At 36.8% G+C, this 18,944-nt stretch overlaps 2 protein-coding genes across 3 annotated transcripts in view; both read left to right on the top strand.

The window, feature by feature from the left end:
• The window catches only part of LOC127854416 (probable ubiquitin carboxyl-terminal hydrolase MINDY-4), a 44,616-nt gene that overhangs the window by 801 nt on the left and 24,871 nt on the right, over positions 1-18,944 (top strand). The window contains exons 2-6 of one of the 2 annotated variants that reach the window (XM_052389440.1): positions 166-285; positions 2,677-2,874; positions 11,753-11,906; positions 14,186-14,376; positions 17,690-18,117. In XM_052389440.1, coding sequence (XP_052245400.1) covers positions 166-285; positions 2,677-2,874; positions 11,753-11,906; positions 14,186-14,376; positions 17,690-18,117 — 1,091 coding nt within the window. Of the gene's footprint in view, positions 1-165; positions 286-2,676; positions 2,875-11,752; positions 11,907-14,173; positions 14,377-17,689; positions 18,118-18,944 lie in introns of both variants that reach the window. The other variant, XM_052389439.1, reaches the window with a different exon arrangement.
• LOC127854419 (uncharacterized) lies at positions 2,897-8,150 on the top strand. Its single transcript, XM_052389445.1, has 2 exons — positions 2,897-4,859; positions 7,071-8,150. Exons 1-2 carry the CDS (start codon positions 3,942-3,944, stop codon positions 7,110-7,112), a joined length of 960 nt encoding a protein of 319 aa, XP_052245405.1. The 5' UTR covers positions 2,897-3,941; the 3' UTR covers positions 7,113-8,150.

The following is an 18,944-nucleotide window of genomic DNA, read 5'->3' as shown; positions in this document are numbered from 1 at the left end:
GTATAGATCCTAGACAATATAGCTATATTCTAGAGTTGACCTTATTTAGGCAAAGTAGGTTGTTTTAGTTAAAAGAACAGAACTTCCTTAAACTGAATCAGGTAGGGACTATGACTATGTATATTATAAAAGTATTATTTAAACCAGACATTCCTTGTTTTTAAGGGTCTGAAAACAACACTACAAGTGTTGGATGAAGAGCTGCCACGTGATGCTGACAGTATCAGCAACCGGCAACAGCTGGTTAAAGAGCTTCACATTGAAAAAATAATGAAGAAAAACAAGGTGATTTCTGACCTCCATCTATATTTGACATGGTTACTTTAAATTGCATAGCAGTTCAATACTTGAATTCAACACATGTTGACAATGTGCAATGTCGAAAAATATAATCTAGTAATTATAGCACATAGGTTTACATTTGAACTATTTTTACGTACTTGTCCAATTTCAAAATATGTAAAGGTATGCTATTGTATTTTAAGTATTTTTAAAGTAATCAGATTTAAAGAACAGCAATAAGTACATATATATGGAATTTAATAGTGCTTGAGTAAAATAGATATTAACAATATATTTCAAATATACATTGTCAAATCCTACATTTTGATTTACTAGCGCAAATTGATGAAAAAGTACATAATATAAAGGTAGATATATTTAAACAATTTTTCATTTGTAACGAATTTTGCTACAAGAATTTCGTACTTTTCAAATACAGCAAATTATATTTTTTGTAACTTATTGTTGGGAAAAAGAAGTAATAAACATACATGCCATACGTCCCGGATTGTCCGGGACAGTCCCGGAAATGAAGAACTTGTCCAGCTATCCCGGAAATCTGTCAAATGTCCCGGAATTTACAAAATCCATATATACATGTACCTTATCTTAGGCTTAACTGCACCTCGAATCTGTGTATATCTGCAGCGTCTCCATGACAATGCCTACCCGAATAGGCAGACTAAGCTACGTGTCAAAATCGATCAATTAACAGGGGTCGTGTTATCATATCGATGGTCTCACGTTCGCGGTCAAACCGAAAAGGCGGCATTGTTTAATGTGGTTGTTAATTGACTTTAATCTACTACGTCATTATTTCCCGCTGCGTAAGGGCAAAGGATAATTGTTCACACATCTGAAGTCCAACATCGCTGAGTTAAAATTTAAAAGCAGTTTGTTTGCACGTTTAACCGACAAAGACGTTACTGTTTTGTTGTATTTGTTTTATTGTGATTGGTTGAATGTATTGTGAATTGATTTGAGTTGACGATCTATCGGTACTGTATTGTTGTATTTTTTATTATATACATGTTATAAATGAATAAAGGCGTATCAACAACTACGCGTTACACACCGGTCTTAATAACAATAACGCAGTGACGTCACCATCTATGTTTAGAACGCTTACACTGAAAACACGTGGCTTGTATCTAGTAACGGAAGTAGAAATGTTTAATTTGACGTTAATAGATCAAGTGTATTTCGGATAGGCTTTCGAACTTTTGCAATCAACGATGCGAAACAAAAAAAAACGTACCAAAAATGCATATGTCTATAAATATCGCTACATTTTTATACATGTCCCGGAAAATCGGCAAAAGTCCCGGACAATTTAACTAAATGTCCCGGAATTGGTCTGAAAAATTATGGCATGTATGTAATAAAACTTACTTATAACATATATCAGTTCCTTTCAAAGTTGTTTCAAATGTACATAATTTACATTTAATCATGTACGTCATAACCACTTTGCACTTACGTTACCAGAAAAAAATTTGGAACGAAAAAACTTGTTTGATTTAAAAACATTTGCCACCATTTAAATTAATAAATTGGTGACATTAATTTTAAATGAAGAACATCAGGCTTTTTCCGCCCTATGCCAGGGGCCGAAATTCGTCCCCATTCCCAATGCAAATCTGGTTGTTTTTTTCCCAATTGAAAAAAAAAATTCCCAATTCCCAAAAAAAAACAATTTATTTTTTATTTTTTTTACCTTAAAATATATAAGTTAACCTGATCCGGTGTAGAAAATAGAAAGTGTTGCATAATTACATTATCTGTTGCCTTGAATTTTCTTTAAAAACTGTAAAATATATTAATGATTATTTAAGGCTTTCCTTATTTTCCTCAAAATCCGGCACTTCGCACGATTTTTTTCACGTCAAGAAAGGCCAGGCCTTTTCCCCAAATTCAGATTAAAAAACCTGCACTTATCTCACATGTTCATAATACTTTGTACAATTTTAATAATAAGTTATCAAAATAGTCGTTATTTACCAGTTAACAGCTTCTTTGAAATATAAGAAACACTATTTATATGCAATAATTTTTTCCAATTGAGCCAATTTTGCGAATATTTTTTTCCCCAAAATGGGGCTTTTCATGACACAATATTCCCAAAATTCCAGTGTGGCGTATTCCCAAAATGGAGCGGAAAAAGCCTGAACATTATTAATGTAACAACTCTAAATATGTTCATATGTTAGTATATGTGAACCTTACAGCCCTGTCTTGACCTTGATAAACATTAGTGGTTCACTTGACTTGAGTTTACTAAAGGATATAAGAGAGCATCTCATACTGCATCAAATGAAACATACCTAAATCCAGTGATAATTTAGGAGCTATTCAATCGCATAATTTATGCATATGTAATACATTTCACTACAGGAACAATCACAGCCCCTAAAGGCAATGCTGGAAGTGATCACTCAGCACTTGTTGATGAGTAGGCCAAGTTCCAGCATGAAGAATGGGGACCTAGGACAGGTTGTTACCAAACAGGGGCCATCTGTTACCATGGAAACAAACTACCCCAGATCAGGGCTGAAGTCTGCATACTCATCTAAGTCACAGTACCCAACTGTGGTAAATTACTTTTTGGGGTTTTTAAAGCTTTCAATGTACTTATAGTTTTTATTTAATTGTCTATTTATTAGCTCGGCTGTTTTTGAAGAATACCAGAATTATTGTCATAGCCAGCTCTTCCGCTGTCCGCATCGTGCTAAAACCTTAACATTGGCTCTAAAATCAAAGTGCTTCCACCTACAACTTTTAAACTTCATATGTAGATGCACCTTGATGAGTTCTACACGCCACACCAATTTTTGGGTCACTAGGTCAAAGGTCAAGGTCACTGTGACCTCTAATATAAAACTTAAAAATAGGCTCTAAAATCAAAGTGCTTCCACCTACAACTTTGAAACTTCATATGTAGATGCACATTGATGAGTTCTACACGCCACACAAATTTTTGGGTCACTAGGTTAAAGGTCAAGGTCACTGCAGGGTTCGACAAATCCACTCGCCCGCTCGTTATTACGAGTAGAAATCGGCTCTGGACGAGTGAATATTTTGGCAGCGCTCGTCATGCAGCGTAGAGTGGCATTTCTGTTCGAAAAGATTAAAATTTCAAGTTTTACTTCATGATTTATACTTGCCTGACTGAAATATACATAAGGATATTATTCCCGTATTAATATCAACAATCTGCTAAAAATAGAACCCATGTGATCTAAACCATTATCACGTGGTTAAAAACCTCCTTTATATACCATGTGTAAACCCCATTTGTCAGTTTTATTTCCGGCGACAAACAAATCACATGTATCAACTTTCTGCATCGTTTTGGATATTTTTGTCCAGTTTATTGAGTTTATTGTGTTTAAGAATATTTTATTTGGATTTGTATCGTATTTTGGTGAGTGTTTGCGTGATTATGGCTAATGCAGCACTTTCTTTAAATAATGATTCACTTTCGGGCGAGGAAAATGAAGACGTCATTTCGGTCAAGAGTGGCCGGTCAATTTCGACCTCTTCAAAATCAAAAAGACGTACACCACGGGCGAGTCAAGCAGATTTTGACAATTTACGACGTAATGTAAGTGAACTTGACAAACTGTTTTCGAATGTTGATTCGAAATTAGACCGTTCTTATGAATCTTATGGACACTGCTAGCTTGGCTAGGCAGAGACCACAGTCGACCGGCATGGACACGGCCGTATTTCACACAGTGACCGGGACGACCGGTGGTGACACTGTTGGAAATAGCAAATCTCTCGAGTGGGATGAGGATGACACGCTATCCATACAACCAGGTCAGCGAGAGAAGTCTCAGCTTTTGGGTGATGATGACTCTGACCATAGCAATTCACATTCATTGATTGGTGACCATTGTCAGGACAGTGACTCTGATGAATGGTTCATGAAATATTCTAGTAAAACACGAGATCTTTTGCGTGACATGTTTGGTCAAGATGCCGTCACTAGACCAGACAAGGGTGATACAGGCATAATTTTAGACAAAGCTCAGCGTGATGTACTCAGTGAGACATGGAGAGCTGAAAAACCTACAAAGATTTCTGCATTCAAGGACACTTATCGATCTGTGTTTCCAGTGTCAGCAGAAGCAGAAGAATTTCTGTATGTACCTAGTTTGGACAATATTATCTTGAACCTGTTGATAAAACGTTTTGAGAAGGAAAGAAGGAAAGCTGCAATGGCAGATTGTGGTTTGAATGATTCCAGAGAGGTGCGCAATCATATATGGAATCTACCCTTGACTCATGAGGGTATTTGTGGTTCAGGACTCGAACAAAAACTGAAAGAACGTGTTGAAATGAATAAACAAATATCAGATCTCTTGCCAGAGGTAGACAGGAAACCTAAACGCAAAAACAGTGCTCCAGTCGATCAACCTTGGAAGCGTACAAGGTTTACAGAGACTAGACTACAACCATACAGACCATATCATCAGCCATACAATGTGGGGACGGTGAGACCGCAGTTTCATGCGTCAGCTTCTGCAAAGTACACCAGGTTTCCGAAGAGCAGCACTGCTAAGTCTGCCACGGTAAGTGATTCTTTTCGAAACAAATAAAAAAATTGACTGCCTTATGAAAAATCCGGAGATACCTGTTGGGGGTCGACTCAGATTTTTCATTCAAAATTGGACCAAAATAACACAAGATCAGTGGGTGTTATCTCTGATTCGAGAAGGTTACAAGTTAGAGTTCGAGACCATTCCTCTTTTCAACGGCATAAAAAAAAAAATTGTCACAAGAAAATATGTCAATTCTGTTACAAGAGGTAGACACCTTATTACAAAAACAAGCTATAGAAAAGGTAAATCAGAATTTCAATCAAGGTTTCTACAGCACATTTTTCTTGGTCCCAAACAAAACTGGCGGAATGAGACCAGTTATAAATCTGAAACCCCTAAACATTTATCTTCGGACTCAACATTTCAAAATGGATTCAATGAAAACGGTTCTCAGTCTGGTACAAATAGGGGATTATGCTTTTTCTCTCGATCTGGCAGACGCTTACCTTCACCTACCTAGACGATTGGTTGGGTTTGAATGCGACCAGAGAAGGTCTTCTTCAAGATCGAGAGAAACTTTTACATCTATTGATAGACCTAGGCTTCATTATCAATCTAAAAAAGTCTCACTTAATACCTACTCAGATCATAACCTACATTGGGGGTCAGTTCCATTTAAAAGACGGGTTTGTGCGGTCAAATCAGGAGCGAATAGACAAAATTGCCTTGGCAGTAAAGAAAATTATGCTTCAGAAATGGGCAATGGCCAGCGAGTTTTTACATCTTTTAGGACTTCTAGCATCCTGTGTGGAGATAGTGCAGTTTGCTCGATTACACATGAGACCTATCCAATTATATCTGTTACATTTTTGGAAACCAAGTTCCAGGGATATGTCATACAAGATACCAATACATTCACATTTGCTCATACATCTAAAATGGTGGTTAGTTACAGAAAACATTTCACAGGGCAAACATTTTCAACAGCCATTAACCAATGTAACACTACAGACAGATGCAAGCATGGTTGCATGGGGGGCAGGTCTTTGGAACAAAATAGTTCAGGGAACCTGGTCTCTGCAAGACAGGAAATTACATATAAATTGTCTGGAAATGGAAGCAGTTTACAGAGCACTACTTCATTTTCTTCCTTTAATAAAGAATCAATCTGTTTTAGTCCGGTCTGACAATACAACTGTTGTCCAGTACCTGAACAAACAAGGGGGGACACGCTCATCATACCTTTGCATGCAGCCATGGAAAATTTGGCAACTGGCAATCAAAGAGAAAATTTGGTTAAAAGCTGCACATATTGTAGGTCGACTCAATGTTCTGCCCGATCAGTTGTCAAGGATTCGTATTCGTCCAACAGAGTGGACGCTGAACAGGTCAATAGTGGAAAGTATATTTCACAAGTGGGGATTTCCAATGATAGATTTATTTGCATCGTATCTGAACAAACAAGCTCTAATTTTTTGCACGTGGATTCCACACCCTGCAGCTCTAGCATCGGATGCATTGACAATTTCATGGGACAGAATGTTTGCATATGCATTTCCTCCGATTTGCCTGGTTTCCCGAGTCTTACAGTACATGAAACAATTTCAATGCACAATCATACTGATTGCCCCAATTTGGCCCAGACGCCACTGGTACCCGGAACTATTACAGTTGTCAATAGCAAATCCGATTGTATTACCAGTAGTAGACAATCTGTTGAGCCAACCTCAGTCTCAGATTCTACACCCAAACCCAAAAGTGTTCCAATTAGCGGCATGGTTGCTATCGACAAACACTTATCAACAGAAGGTTTTTCAAAGAGAACTAGATTTTTACTCAAATAAAGCTGGCTTTCAGGCACACAGCAAGACTATAATTCAAAATTCAAAAAGTTCCGTAGCTGGTGTGTTACACGGGAAATTTATGTATTTTCAGCAACTATAGCTCAATGTGCTGATATTTTAGCTGATTTATTCCATGAGGGTTTGCAAAATCGAACTATTTCTGGTTATAGATCTATGTTGTCAGCGATCTTGCCGCCAATTAGTGACAAACCAGTAGGTCAACACCCACATATTGTAAGGATTCTGAAAGGGGTTTTTAATAAGAGACCACCAGTGACTAGCCTGGTTCCAGAATGGGATTTAAGGGTTGTACTTACTGCTTTACAGAAATACCCGTTTGAACCGTTATCTAAAACATCCTTAAAATATGTTACTCTTAAAACGGTTTTTCTTACAGCCATCACGACGTTCAGGAGAGTTGGAGACATACAAGCATTGAAGCTGGGGGAAAAATATGTATCAGTTCAGAGCCAAGGGGTCACCTTTTTGAGACAAGGTCTAAGTAAGACTGACCGGCCTAACCACATATCAGGGAAGATTTTTGTTCCATGTTATAAGGAGAACAAGTTACTAGATCCCAAACGAGCTATTACTTGGTATTTAAAAAAGACTGAACCTTTTAGAATTAAAGGAGATGTTGATGAAAATGCTCATTTCATAAGTTATATTAAACCACATAACAAAGTCTCTAAACAAACTATTAGTTCTTGGCTGGTAAAGGTGATTCAAACAGCTTATGATGATAACACCAAGAAAGTGAAAGCACACTCTACTAGGTCGATTGGTCCATCATGGGCTTTATTTAATGGTGCATCTATGGAGTCCATTTTGCAGGCAGCAGATTGGTCACGCGAGAGCACATTTACAAAATTTTATTACAGAGATGTTGAAACTGTAGTATTGAAATGAGGTTGACTTTTGTGAGATATCATTGATAATAATTTGAAAAAAAAAAAAAAAAAGTTTATTTCCGACGGATTGAATTTGAAATAAAATGTTGGGATAGTGACTTTATAAGATGATATGTAAGGTGTTAAGGAATATGATATAGGTAATATCATTGGACATTGTATATAGATGTAATTCTATAAGAAAGCATCAATTACGGTGGGACAGATTCACAGATGTATTACATAGATGAGGAAATCTATATAAGGAAATATCACAAGAAGTGAAGAATTCCGAAAACACATCCTCAACCATAGGGTATGTACTGCTTTGAAATCGATCCTTATGTATATTTCAGTCAGGCAAGTATAAATCATGAAGTAAAATTATTCAATTTTGATAAGAATTAGAATTTTAAGAATGGATTTATACTTGCCTGACTGAGGACGTCCCTCCTCCCCATGTATTTTGGGTGACGTTTTGATGTTGGCGTAATAAAACTGACGAATGGGGTTTACACATGGTATATAAAGGAGGTTTTTAACCACGTGATAATGGTTTAGATCACGTGGGTTCTATTTTTAGCGGATTGTTGATATTAATACGGGAATAATATCCTTATGTATATTTCAGTCAGGCAAGTATAAATCCATTCTTAAAATTCTAATTCTTATCAAAATTGAATAATTTTAACACATCTTTACCAACAAAACAATGTTTAATCGGCGATTTTAAATTAACCGGATGTTGATTTCTCCACTGTATGAATTATGTTTGTCATAAAAATAAAGCAAGCTGTAAAAATAAGAGCTATAAATCAAACGCATGAAAACAGACGCCGTAATCTCAAAAAGGAATAACTTACCCGGTATTTCTTAGTTGATACAATATTATTTCAAAAATATCCACATGACTGGAAATATTTTATGTCGTAATAGCCTTTTAATGTAATCTATTTATAGTTTTTGAACTCGGCTCATTCCTTTATTTGCCGATTGGTCACAAATGACTAAAATTACGTCATGATTCGCGAGGTAAGCACAACATTGACAACTAATTCAATCAATACGCATACCCCTCTAGGAGATTAATACGGAAGGTAATGAAAGGCATATTAAAACCATACGAATACCCGCTAGGAGACTTTTTATTAGTGCTGCAACAATACGCCAAAAAGCGTATTGCGATATATTGTCAGTTCAAAAACCCATATTGCAATATATTGCAATATATTGCTTACTTGTACCAGAATTATAACTCGCCAATTACCCGATAATCCCGTTTATTCCAGTTTTAAAGCAAATTCTGGTAAATGTTTACTATAAAAATGCTCAAGAATAACACAAAACACTACCATTCGCCAATTTTCTTAAATATGAAATACATTTTGGCATTTGTTACTATTTAAAGATGTGATGAAATAACTTCCAATCGGGCGTTTATTTTCCCACTGAACACGCGTAAATCGCCTGACGTGATGTTCCCGTTTTATACAACACAAATACACCCACACTTTCCACGCGACGTTCTACATGTCTGTATAATTTTCGTGCGCTTTTTATTGAGAAAAAGAATACAGCACTTTTTTTATTGTTGCTTTAGCATTACATTTCGGAAGAGTGTTTCTGGAATTCGGATTACAAATTTTATAATGCTCGTTTCAGAATCGAACGAAACATTTAGTTGTGCGTAATTAATTCAACGATAATTCGTTTTAAAGCATAGAATGAATGCTCCCATGTAACAACGCTACTCTGTATAATAGACTTTTTAGAATGCCATTTTTACATAACAATTTATTTTTACAAAATACCGCTTTGTTTTGTTTACCTTGATATCATTATTTTGGATGGCTTTTCTGAACGAAATGTAGATGCATGTTTGTAAAATTTTCGTACCGGTATGACGAAAATCGTATCGCAATACAATATGCGTATTGCGTATTGCGATATATACCGATATACCGGTATATTGTTGCAGCACTACTTTTTATGGCTCTTGGTTTTTCCAGACTTATAGAAGGCTCGACAAGTGAACAATTCTCATTTTTATACAAAGTTTAGATATTATTTATGGTGGGGATTTTTTCCAGTATTTGGGAAAATCTTGGTCAAATTAGGGGAAAAAAGTGGTTACTTTGGTTGGATATTCGGCTTCTTCAAAAAAAGGTTTTTTGGCCCTGGGCAAGTACATGTTTTGGCAGGGCAAGTGAAATTCTTAGCTACTCGCCCTGCAGGGCAAGTTGCTGAAAACAATTTTGTCGACCCCTGCACTGTGACCTCTAATATAAAACTTTAACATAGGCTCTAAAATCAAAGTGCTTCCACAGTCCTTCAACTTTGAAACTTCCTATGTAGATGGACCTTGATGGGTTCTTCATGCCACACCCATTTTTGGGTCACTAGGTCAAAGGTTGAGGTCACTGTGACCCAGGGTAATTCATTTACTTTCATTTATTCATTTATTCAAAACTCGCATACAGTCGAGCGTTGGCATCCACTATGCGGTGCTCTTGTTGATCTATCTATCTATTTATCTATCTGTCTGTCCATCCGTCCGTCTATCTATCTATCTCTCTCTCTATCTATCTATCTATCTATCTATCTATCTATCTATCTATCTATCTATCTATCTATCTATCTATCTATCTATCTATTTATCTATCTATCTATTAGCTCACCTGAGCACAACGTTCTCATGATGAGCTATTGTGATCGCCTTTTGTCCGTCGTGCATTGTGCGTAGTGCGTCGTCAACATTTACCTTGTTAACACTCTAGAGGCCACATTTATTGTTCAATCTTCATGAAACTTACTCAGAACATGTGTCCCAATAATATCTTGGACGAGTTCGAAAATGGTTCCGGTTGATTGAAAAACATGGCCGTCAGGGGGCGTGGCAGTTTTATATATAGCAAACCTTGTTAACACTCTAGAAGTCACATATATTGTCCCATCTTCATTTAATCTTTGTCAGAACATGTGTCCCAATAATATCTTGGACGAGTTCGAAAATGATTCCGGTTGGTTGAAAAACATGGCCGCCAGGGGGCGTGGCAGTTTTCCTTATATGGCTATAGTAAAACCTTGTTAACACTCTAGAAGTCACATTTTTAGTCCAATCTTCATGAAACTTTGTCAGAACATGTGTGCCAATAATATCTTAGACGAGTTCGAAAATGGTACCGGTTGGTTGAAAAACATGGCCGCCAGGGGGCGTGGCAGTTTTCCTTATATGGCTATAGTAAAACCATTTAACACTCTAGAAGTCACATTTTTAGTCCAATCTTCATGAAACTTGGTCAAAACATGTGTCCCAATAATATCTTGGACGAGTTCGAAAATGGTTCCAGTTGAATGAAAAACATGGACGCCATGGGGCGGGGAAGTTTTCCTTAAATGGCTTTACTGTATGGTAAAACCTTGTTAACACTCTAGAAGTCACATTTGTGGTCCAATGCTCATGAAACTTGGTCAGAATATTTGAACTAATAATATCTGGGCTAAGTTCGAAATGGTTGAGATCAGTAAAAAAAACATGGCCGCAAGGAGGCGTGGCATTTTTCCTTAAATGGTTATTTACTACAAAACCTTGTTAACACTCTAGAAGTCACATTTATTATCCAATCTTTATGAAACTTGATCTGCAAATTTGTTTTAACAATAGCTTGAGTGAGTTTGAAAATGGTTATGGTTTGTTGAAAAACATGGCCGCCAGGGGGGGGGGGCAGTTGTCCTTATATGGCTTTAGTGAAAACTTGTTGACTCTATATTAGCCACATTTATTGGCCAAACTTCATGAAACTTGGTCAGAACATTTGTCCCAATGAAATTTTGCCAGAGATTGAAGCTGGGTCATATGAGCTCAAAAACTAGGTCACAAGGTCAAATATAAAAAAAACATGTTAAAAGTCACTTTTTTGGTCCAAAATAATCTTCATGAATCAGCTTGCATTTTTTTCAGAATAGTCTAGTTCCTTTGGCTTTCAGGTGAGCGCCTTAGGGCCTAATGGCCCTCTTGTTTATTTACTTATAGAAGTATTACATTTCAAAGTTCAAAGAGACATTTTTTAATCAATGCAGCCATTAAGTTCAAAGTGAAGTTAACTTAGCATAATCTTAGCATAAACATAATATAATCAGCAAGCTTGTTCAGTCATTCTGACACTTACTAGCAATGTCTGTATTTCAGGAGGACACTGATTCCAGATTTGATGGATTTCCTATGGTACAACAGACAGACGAGGATGACCTGCTGAAGCCAGACCCAAATTTCTCTTACCCTTCACAGAGGTTAAAACCTAAACCTGCAGCCCCAAGTTTTGCAAAGAAACCAGAGAACAAAGGTAATGTGGGGTTGGGATATTACTGCTCTTAGGTTGGTTTTGAAAAGATCACATCAAATACCTTTTGTAAGTGTAAAAAGTTCACATTAAGTTTGACTGTTGTTTGTAAATGTATGTACTGGTTACACTGCAACTCCAATATATCACGTTACGCTAGGTTGGGGCTAAGGAAAAAAACTTAGTCGCCAAATCTAGGGGGGTACTAGATCGTCTGTGGTGCATTTTAGGGCTATTTCCTGAGCAAAATTAAGACAATTTTCGTCTGAAATTACCCCTTTTTTTGCTTTAAAATTTTTCTTCGCTGGTGAGCCACTTGCTGACATTTTGCACCGATTTTTTTTGTTTACATAGACAATTGTGGCGTAGTGATAAAGATACATTAACACCGTTAAACAGTTTTCAGTACATGTGGTATTTTACCAATTTTTCACCCACTTTAGTACATGTGGTATATTACCCATTTTTCAGCCACTTTAATCTGACATTCACAATCCGGTTTTGACCAGATTGTTTGCTTTCATTGTACATCACTGTACATGTAATTGTTTTGATTTTGTTAAAATAATATTTAAGTGTTGATTTTTAGCGAGGCTGTTTTCGGAGAAAACCCGAGCTATTGTCACAGCCAGCTCGTTGTCCGACGTCCGCAGTGCGCCGTAGGCGTCGTGCTAAAACCTTAACATTGGCCATAACTTTTTAAATATTGAAGATAGCACCTTGATATTTGGCATGCATGTGTATCTCATGGAGCTGCACATTTTGAGTGGTAAAATTTCAAGGTGAACATCATCCTTCAAGGTCTAGGGTCGAAAAAACAAAGTCAAGGGAAGTAATAAGCTTTAAATGGACATAGTTATCTGACCTGCCCACGTGTATATTTTTGTTAAATAAATCAAAGCTGCGCAGTAGGAGGCATTGTGTTTCTGACAAACACATTGTGGTAAAAGATCAAGGTCATCCTTTACGGTCTACGGTAAAAAATACAAATTTAAGGGAAGTAATAAGCTTTAAAAAGGGAGAAAATTATTCAATATTGAACATAGCCACTTTATATATTTGGCATGCATGTGTATCTAATGGAGCTGCACATTTCGAGTGGTCAATCACAGTCATGGTAGTGGCTTTTAATTATTTGCTACTAAAAATAGAGATTTGTTAGAGACAATTATTTTCAAGGGAAATAATTTATATAATTGTAAATCTCATATTATATATTTCCTTACCAAGAATTGAAGTTTTTTTCACAGTTACTGTACAGATTTATTATTTTGATTATTTATAACTCAAATGATTGATTTTTTCAAAGTTTTTTAAAAATGATATCATAATTTCTTTGATGTTCATTACATACCTGTGGACACATGATCAACTCTAGCTATGATCTCTTTTAAACCACAGGCCTTGGTTGTCAGTGATGTCTGACATGGTCATAATTGACTGTGAGACCCTCTCCCTTCCCCCCCCCCCCCCTCCCTCTAGTTGGATTGGGCATAATTCAAGGAAGTAATAAGCTTTAAAGGGAGATGATTTCTATACCTGCCAAATGATAAATAGCAATTTTATTTCAAAGCGGCGTAATAGGGGGCATTGTGTTTCTGACGAACACATCTCTTGAAATAATTATCATTTCTTACCTGTTCTAATTTGTGAATGCTTATTTTCATTAAATACCAGTGGACAATGTCCATACATACATGATGAACTCTGGCTATGATCTCTTTGATAAACCACAGGCCTTGGTTGTCAGTGATGTCTGACTTGGTCATTTTTGACTGTCTACAGACCCCCCCACCCCACCCACCCCCCCCCCCCCCCGGTTGGATTGGACAAAATCCAAGGGAAGTAATAAAGCTTTAAAGGGAGATGTCTATACCTGCCAAATGATAAATAGAAATTTTATTTCAAAGTGGTGCAGTAGGGGCATTTTGTTTCTGACAAACACATCTCTTGTTGGGTCACTAGGTCAAAGGTCAAGGTCACTGTGACCTCTAAAAAAAAATAATCTGACAAGCTTTAGCAGCAGAGCGTGGCACCCGTTATGCGGTGCTCTTGTTAATATTATGACATGTACTGTATTGTATTGCTTTTGGTTAAAAGTTTTCAAGTTTAAAAACAAGAACTTTTTTCATGTTACAAATAACTTTTCGTATCAATTTAAAGGAGTTTCGTTAGTATTGCTACTATTATGCTGATCATTTAGGTTAGACAAGTTCATTACCTAAATACAGTTAAAAATTTTAATACGTATCTTGAATAACTTTGTGTAGTTAAAACAAAAGGGAACAATGACCTTGTGATAGAAGACAGTGTGGAAGGGGAAACAATCTTAGGAGATGGCAAGGCTGGAGTGATGTCCCTTGAGGAGGAAGAGGACCAACTTCCCACAAGGTCATTGCAATCTCGTCCACGCAGTAGCAACAAGCCCCGCTCAGTTGGTCTTGGAATGTCTGGTCCCATTATTAACACAGAGGTTTGTTCATAGTCTCATGATTAAAGTTATAAAAAAAACACTCCTCAGGGGTAGAAAGTAGGCGCTTTGATCATTACACTGATACCATCTGGGCAATTATGCTTTGGTATGCTCTTATTCTACTCATTTAAAAGGCAGTGGTTTTTTTTTTGCTAAAAATCAGGGCCGGTATCCGGCTCCATTCCCGATGGAAAAAGTATGTTTTTTTCCGAAATGTGACCTAACAATTCACAATGGAAGGTTTTAAAAAAAAAACATTTTTTGTTTGTAGATCTTTAGATTTTTTTAGTTCTTGATTAAATGTCCCTCCTAGCTCTACAAGTAACACTTTATTAAATTATTTAATATTTAAAACACTTATTCTCATTTTTGAAACCTTTGTTAGCTAAAAAACAAGAACACTAATTTGGTCAAAACGCTGCGATTTTTACCAATCCAAAGACCCGGCCCTGTTCCCAAAATGGTGAAAACAAACACTGAAAGGTATACATTTAACTGAAACAACAAATCATGAAATGGATTGAAAGGCCTAAGAATGCTGATGATTATAATTGTATTGAAATTATTTGACTATTGACATAACTATCACAATTTTTATGTATATTATGTTTAAGGTTTTAGATTAATTTATATTAATATCCATTTGAGAAATGTGATGTATCATCAAAGCATTTAAAAGCAAAATATTGCATAATTATGAAAGATGGTGTTGATGAAATATATTTAGAGAAACTTTAACGAGTTGTTGGTGACAGTCATACAGAAAGACACCAATGTTAGGAAGGAGGCCCCACAAGTAAAGCAAATGCTCCTGCATCTGCAAATTATTTTTAAAAACACACATTTATAACAACAGTTGATTATGAAGTCCTGAGATATGACAGTCACCCTACAACTAAAAACATTTTGAATCTCTTAAATTGGTATTCTGTCAATGCCCTCTGAGAATGTTTGTCATTCGAGTTTTGATCTCAATCGAATTAATGTTTATGTTTACCCTTAATACGGATTATGGTCAGCTCTGTGAATGTTATTTGGCTATGCAAACAAATGTGAGGTTTTAGTTTATTCTACTGTCAGTCCAGTTTTAATTTTTGTATTATCAAATGTTATAACAAAAGAGTTGTTTTTATGCCCCCTTTCGAAGAAAAGGGGGCATATAGTGATCCGAATGTTTGTCTGTCTGTCCGTCTGTCTGTCCGTCTGTTTGTCCGTCCGTCTGTCTGTCCGTCTGTCCATCCGTCTTTCCGTCACACTTTGTGTTTAGGTTTCGAAAAATGCTCATAACTTCTATGTCCCTTGAGATATAACCTTCATATTTGGTATGCATGTGTATATGGACAAGGCCTTTCCATACGCACACAAATTTTTACCCCTGTGACCTTGACCTTGAAGTTAGGGTCCGCAATTAGGTTTCGAAATCTGCGTTTAGGTTTCGAAAAATGCTCATAACTTCTATGTCCCTTGAGATATAACCTTCATATTTGGTATGCATGTGTATATGGACAAGGCCTTTCCATACGCCCAAAAAATTTTACCCCTGTGACCTTGACCTTGAACTTAGGGTCCGCGTTTAGGTTTCAAAATCTGCGTTTAGGTTTTGAAAAATGCTCATAACTTCGATGTCCCTTGAGATATAACCTTCATATTTGGTATGCATATGTATATGGACAAGGCCTTTCCATACGCACAGAAATTTTGACCCCTGTGACCTTGACCTTGAAGTTGAGGTCCGCGTTTAGGTTTCGAAATCTGCGTTTAGGTTTTGAAAAATGCTCATAACTTCTATGTCCCTTGAGATATAACCTTCATATTTGGTATGCATGTGTATATGGACAAGCCTTTCCATACAAACACAAATTTTGACCCCTGTGACCTTGACCTTGAACTTAGGGTCCGCGTTTAGGTTTCAAAATCTGCGTTTAGGTTTTGAAAAAAGCTCATAACTTCTATCAAGCATTTATAGGGGGCAAAAGTCATCCTATGGTGACAGATCTTGTTGTTTTATTTATTTATTATGCCCCCCTTTGAAGAAGAGGGGGTGTATTGCTTTGCACATTTCGGTCGGTCGGTCCGTCCACCAGGTGGTTTCCGGATGATAACTCAAGAACGCTTGGGCCTAGGATCATGAAACTTCATAGACACATTGGTCATGACTCGCAGATGACCCCTATTGATTTTGAGGTCACTAGGTCAAAGGTCAAGGTCACGGTGACCCAAAATAGTAAAATTGTTTCCGGATGATAACTCAAGAACGCTTATGCCTAATATCATGAAACTTGATAGGTAGATTGATCAGGACTCGCAGATGACCCCTATTGATTTTCAGGTCACTAGGTCAAAGGTCAAGGTCACGGTGACCCGAAATAGTAAAATGGTTTCCGGATGATAACTCAAGAAGGCTTATGCCTAGAATCATCAAACTTCATAGGTAGATTGATAATGACTGGCAGATGACCCCATTGATTTTCAGGTCACTAGGTCAAAGGTTAAGGTCACGGTGACCCGAAATAGTAAAATGGTTTCCAGATGATAACTCAAGAACACTTATGCCTAGGATCATGAAACTTGATAGGTAGATTGATAATAACTGGCAGATGACCCCTAATGATTTTCAGGTCACTAGGTCAAAGGTCAAGGTCACTGTGACCCGAAATAGTAAAATGGTTTCCGGATGATAACTCAAGAACGCTTATGCCTAGGATCATGAAACTTGACAGGTAGATTGATAATGACTGGCAGATGACCCCTATTGATTTTCAGGTCACAAGGTCAAGGTCATGGTGACCCAAAATAGTAAAATGGTTTCCCGATGATAACTCAAGAACCCTTATGCCTAGGATCATGAAACTTGATAGGTAGATTGATCATGACTCGCAGTTGACCCCTATTGATTTTCAAGTCACTAGGTCAAAGGTCAAGGTCATGGTGACCCGAAATAGTAATATGGTTTCCGGATGATAACTCAAGAACGCTTATGCCTAGGATCATGAAACTTCATAGGTACATTGATCATGACTCGCAGATGACCCCTTTTGATTTTCAGGTCACTAGGTCAAAGGTCAAGGTCACGGTGACCCGAAATAGTAACATGGTTTCCGGATGATAACTGAAGAACGCTTTTGCCTAGGATCATGAAACTTGATAGGTAGATTGATCATGACTCACAGATGACCCCTATTGATTTTCAGGACACTAGGTCAAAGGTCAAGGTCACAGTGACAAAAAACATATTCAGCCCATATGGGGGCATGCATGTTTTACAAACAGCCCTTGTTTTTTTTAACTTTAATAGTCTTGTGGATTTCTACAGGACACGGGCAGAAGAAAATTCAATAAGCCTCGTCCAATGTCAGCCAGTAAAAATCAAAGACTAAACATATTTGAGAATGACGCACCAAAGTTGAATCTTGACTCTATAAACCCTATCAGTGCCAAATCCGCTTCAACGCCAACAGTTATACATTCCAAACCATTACCAACAACGGAAAGTGCAACAAAGGCAGCCAAAAACTTCAACTTTAGATCACTTAGCAGTGAATCAGACTCTACTGTGAAAGAGATAGAAACGTTGATATCTGGTGAAAGGAAGAAGTCCATTCAGGATGTGTTGGAGATAGAGAAAGAAACGCGCCCCCACACGGCCACCAGGAGGCAGTCGTCCATTGAGAAGGAGACGCAGCATTACAGTGTGGATAAATCCAGTATAGCTGCAAAGGGGAGAAAACCTGGTCTTGGAAGGTAAGAAATTACAGGATGGATAAATCCAGTATAGGCACAAAGGTCAGAAAACCTTGTTTGAAAGGTAAGCTAGTATTAAAAGAGTCTTCTTATTACATCTTGCCTTTGAAGGTAAGCTAGCATGAACTAGTACTAGATTGAGGTCGTTGAAATAAGATGTAAAACTAAAAAAGCCTTAATAAGGCCAGAGTTTTTTGATAAAAAGATTTTCGGATTTTTTTTCTAAAAGTGTCGGGTAGGAGGACGGCAAAAAAAAAAAAAAAGATGGGTGACCAAATATGCACTCACTTAAAAGATGTTATGGTATGAAGTTCTTTTTAGTAAGCAACCGCAGTGATTTGTTTCAAACATGTTGATTTGCTAAATGATTATAATCAGACTGTAGGTCTTGATTTGCAGTTTTTAAATCAGTTTGAATTTTAAAAATATCTTAATTGGTTCAAATGTTATGCAGTTTTTTCACTTGTCCAAAATTAACTTTTTTGTGATTTTTTTGCTGAGCATTTTAACCATAGTACCTGTGCGTTTGTCGTGCGTGGAACAAAATAACTTTTTTTGCTTTCATTTGAATTTATTCTTTTGTTTTAATTGTCTCATTTGGTTGAAACTTGCCATCTCAATGTATTTTTTTCAGAAGGAATCCATTTTTGGCATTAAAAATACCTTATCTCAACAAACAACAAATAAGATATTGAGGTTTAAAAGAAACATTTAATAGTGTATTGTCCAGTAAAAATCAATACCGCAGACAAATACAAACAACAAAATAAAACCCTTTTGCTCTTAAATGAATTAAACAACAGTAATGTTACTTGCAATACATGTAT

The sequence above is a fragment of the Dreissena polymorpha genome, chromosome 13 (genome assembly GCF_020536995.1).
Source record: "Dreissena polymorpha isolate Duluth1 chromosome 13, UMN_Dpol_1.0, whole genome shotgun sequence".
NCBI classification, from domain to species: Eukaryota; Metazoa; Mollusca; class Bivalvia; order Myida; family Dreissenidae; genus Dreissena; species Dreissena polymorpha.
This window is presented reverse-complemented; position numbering and strand designations above follow the sequence as displayed.

Excerpts from the sequence above, each read along its gene's own strand:
- LOC127854419 (XM_052389445.1), top strand. The coding sequence starts at position 3,942 with ATGAATCTTATGGACACTGCTAGCTTGGCTAGGCAGAGACCACAGTCG. Across the intron at positions 4,860-7,070 it reads GCACTGCTAAGTCTGCCACG|CCATCACGACGTTCAGGAGA; the intron begins GTAAGTGATTCT and ends TTTTTCTTACAG.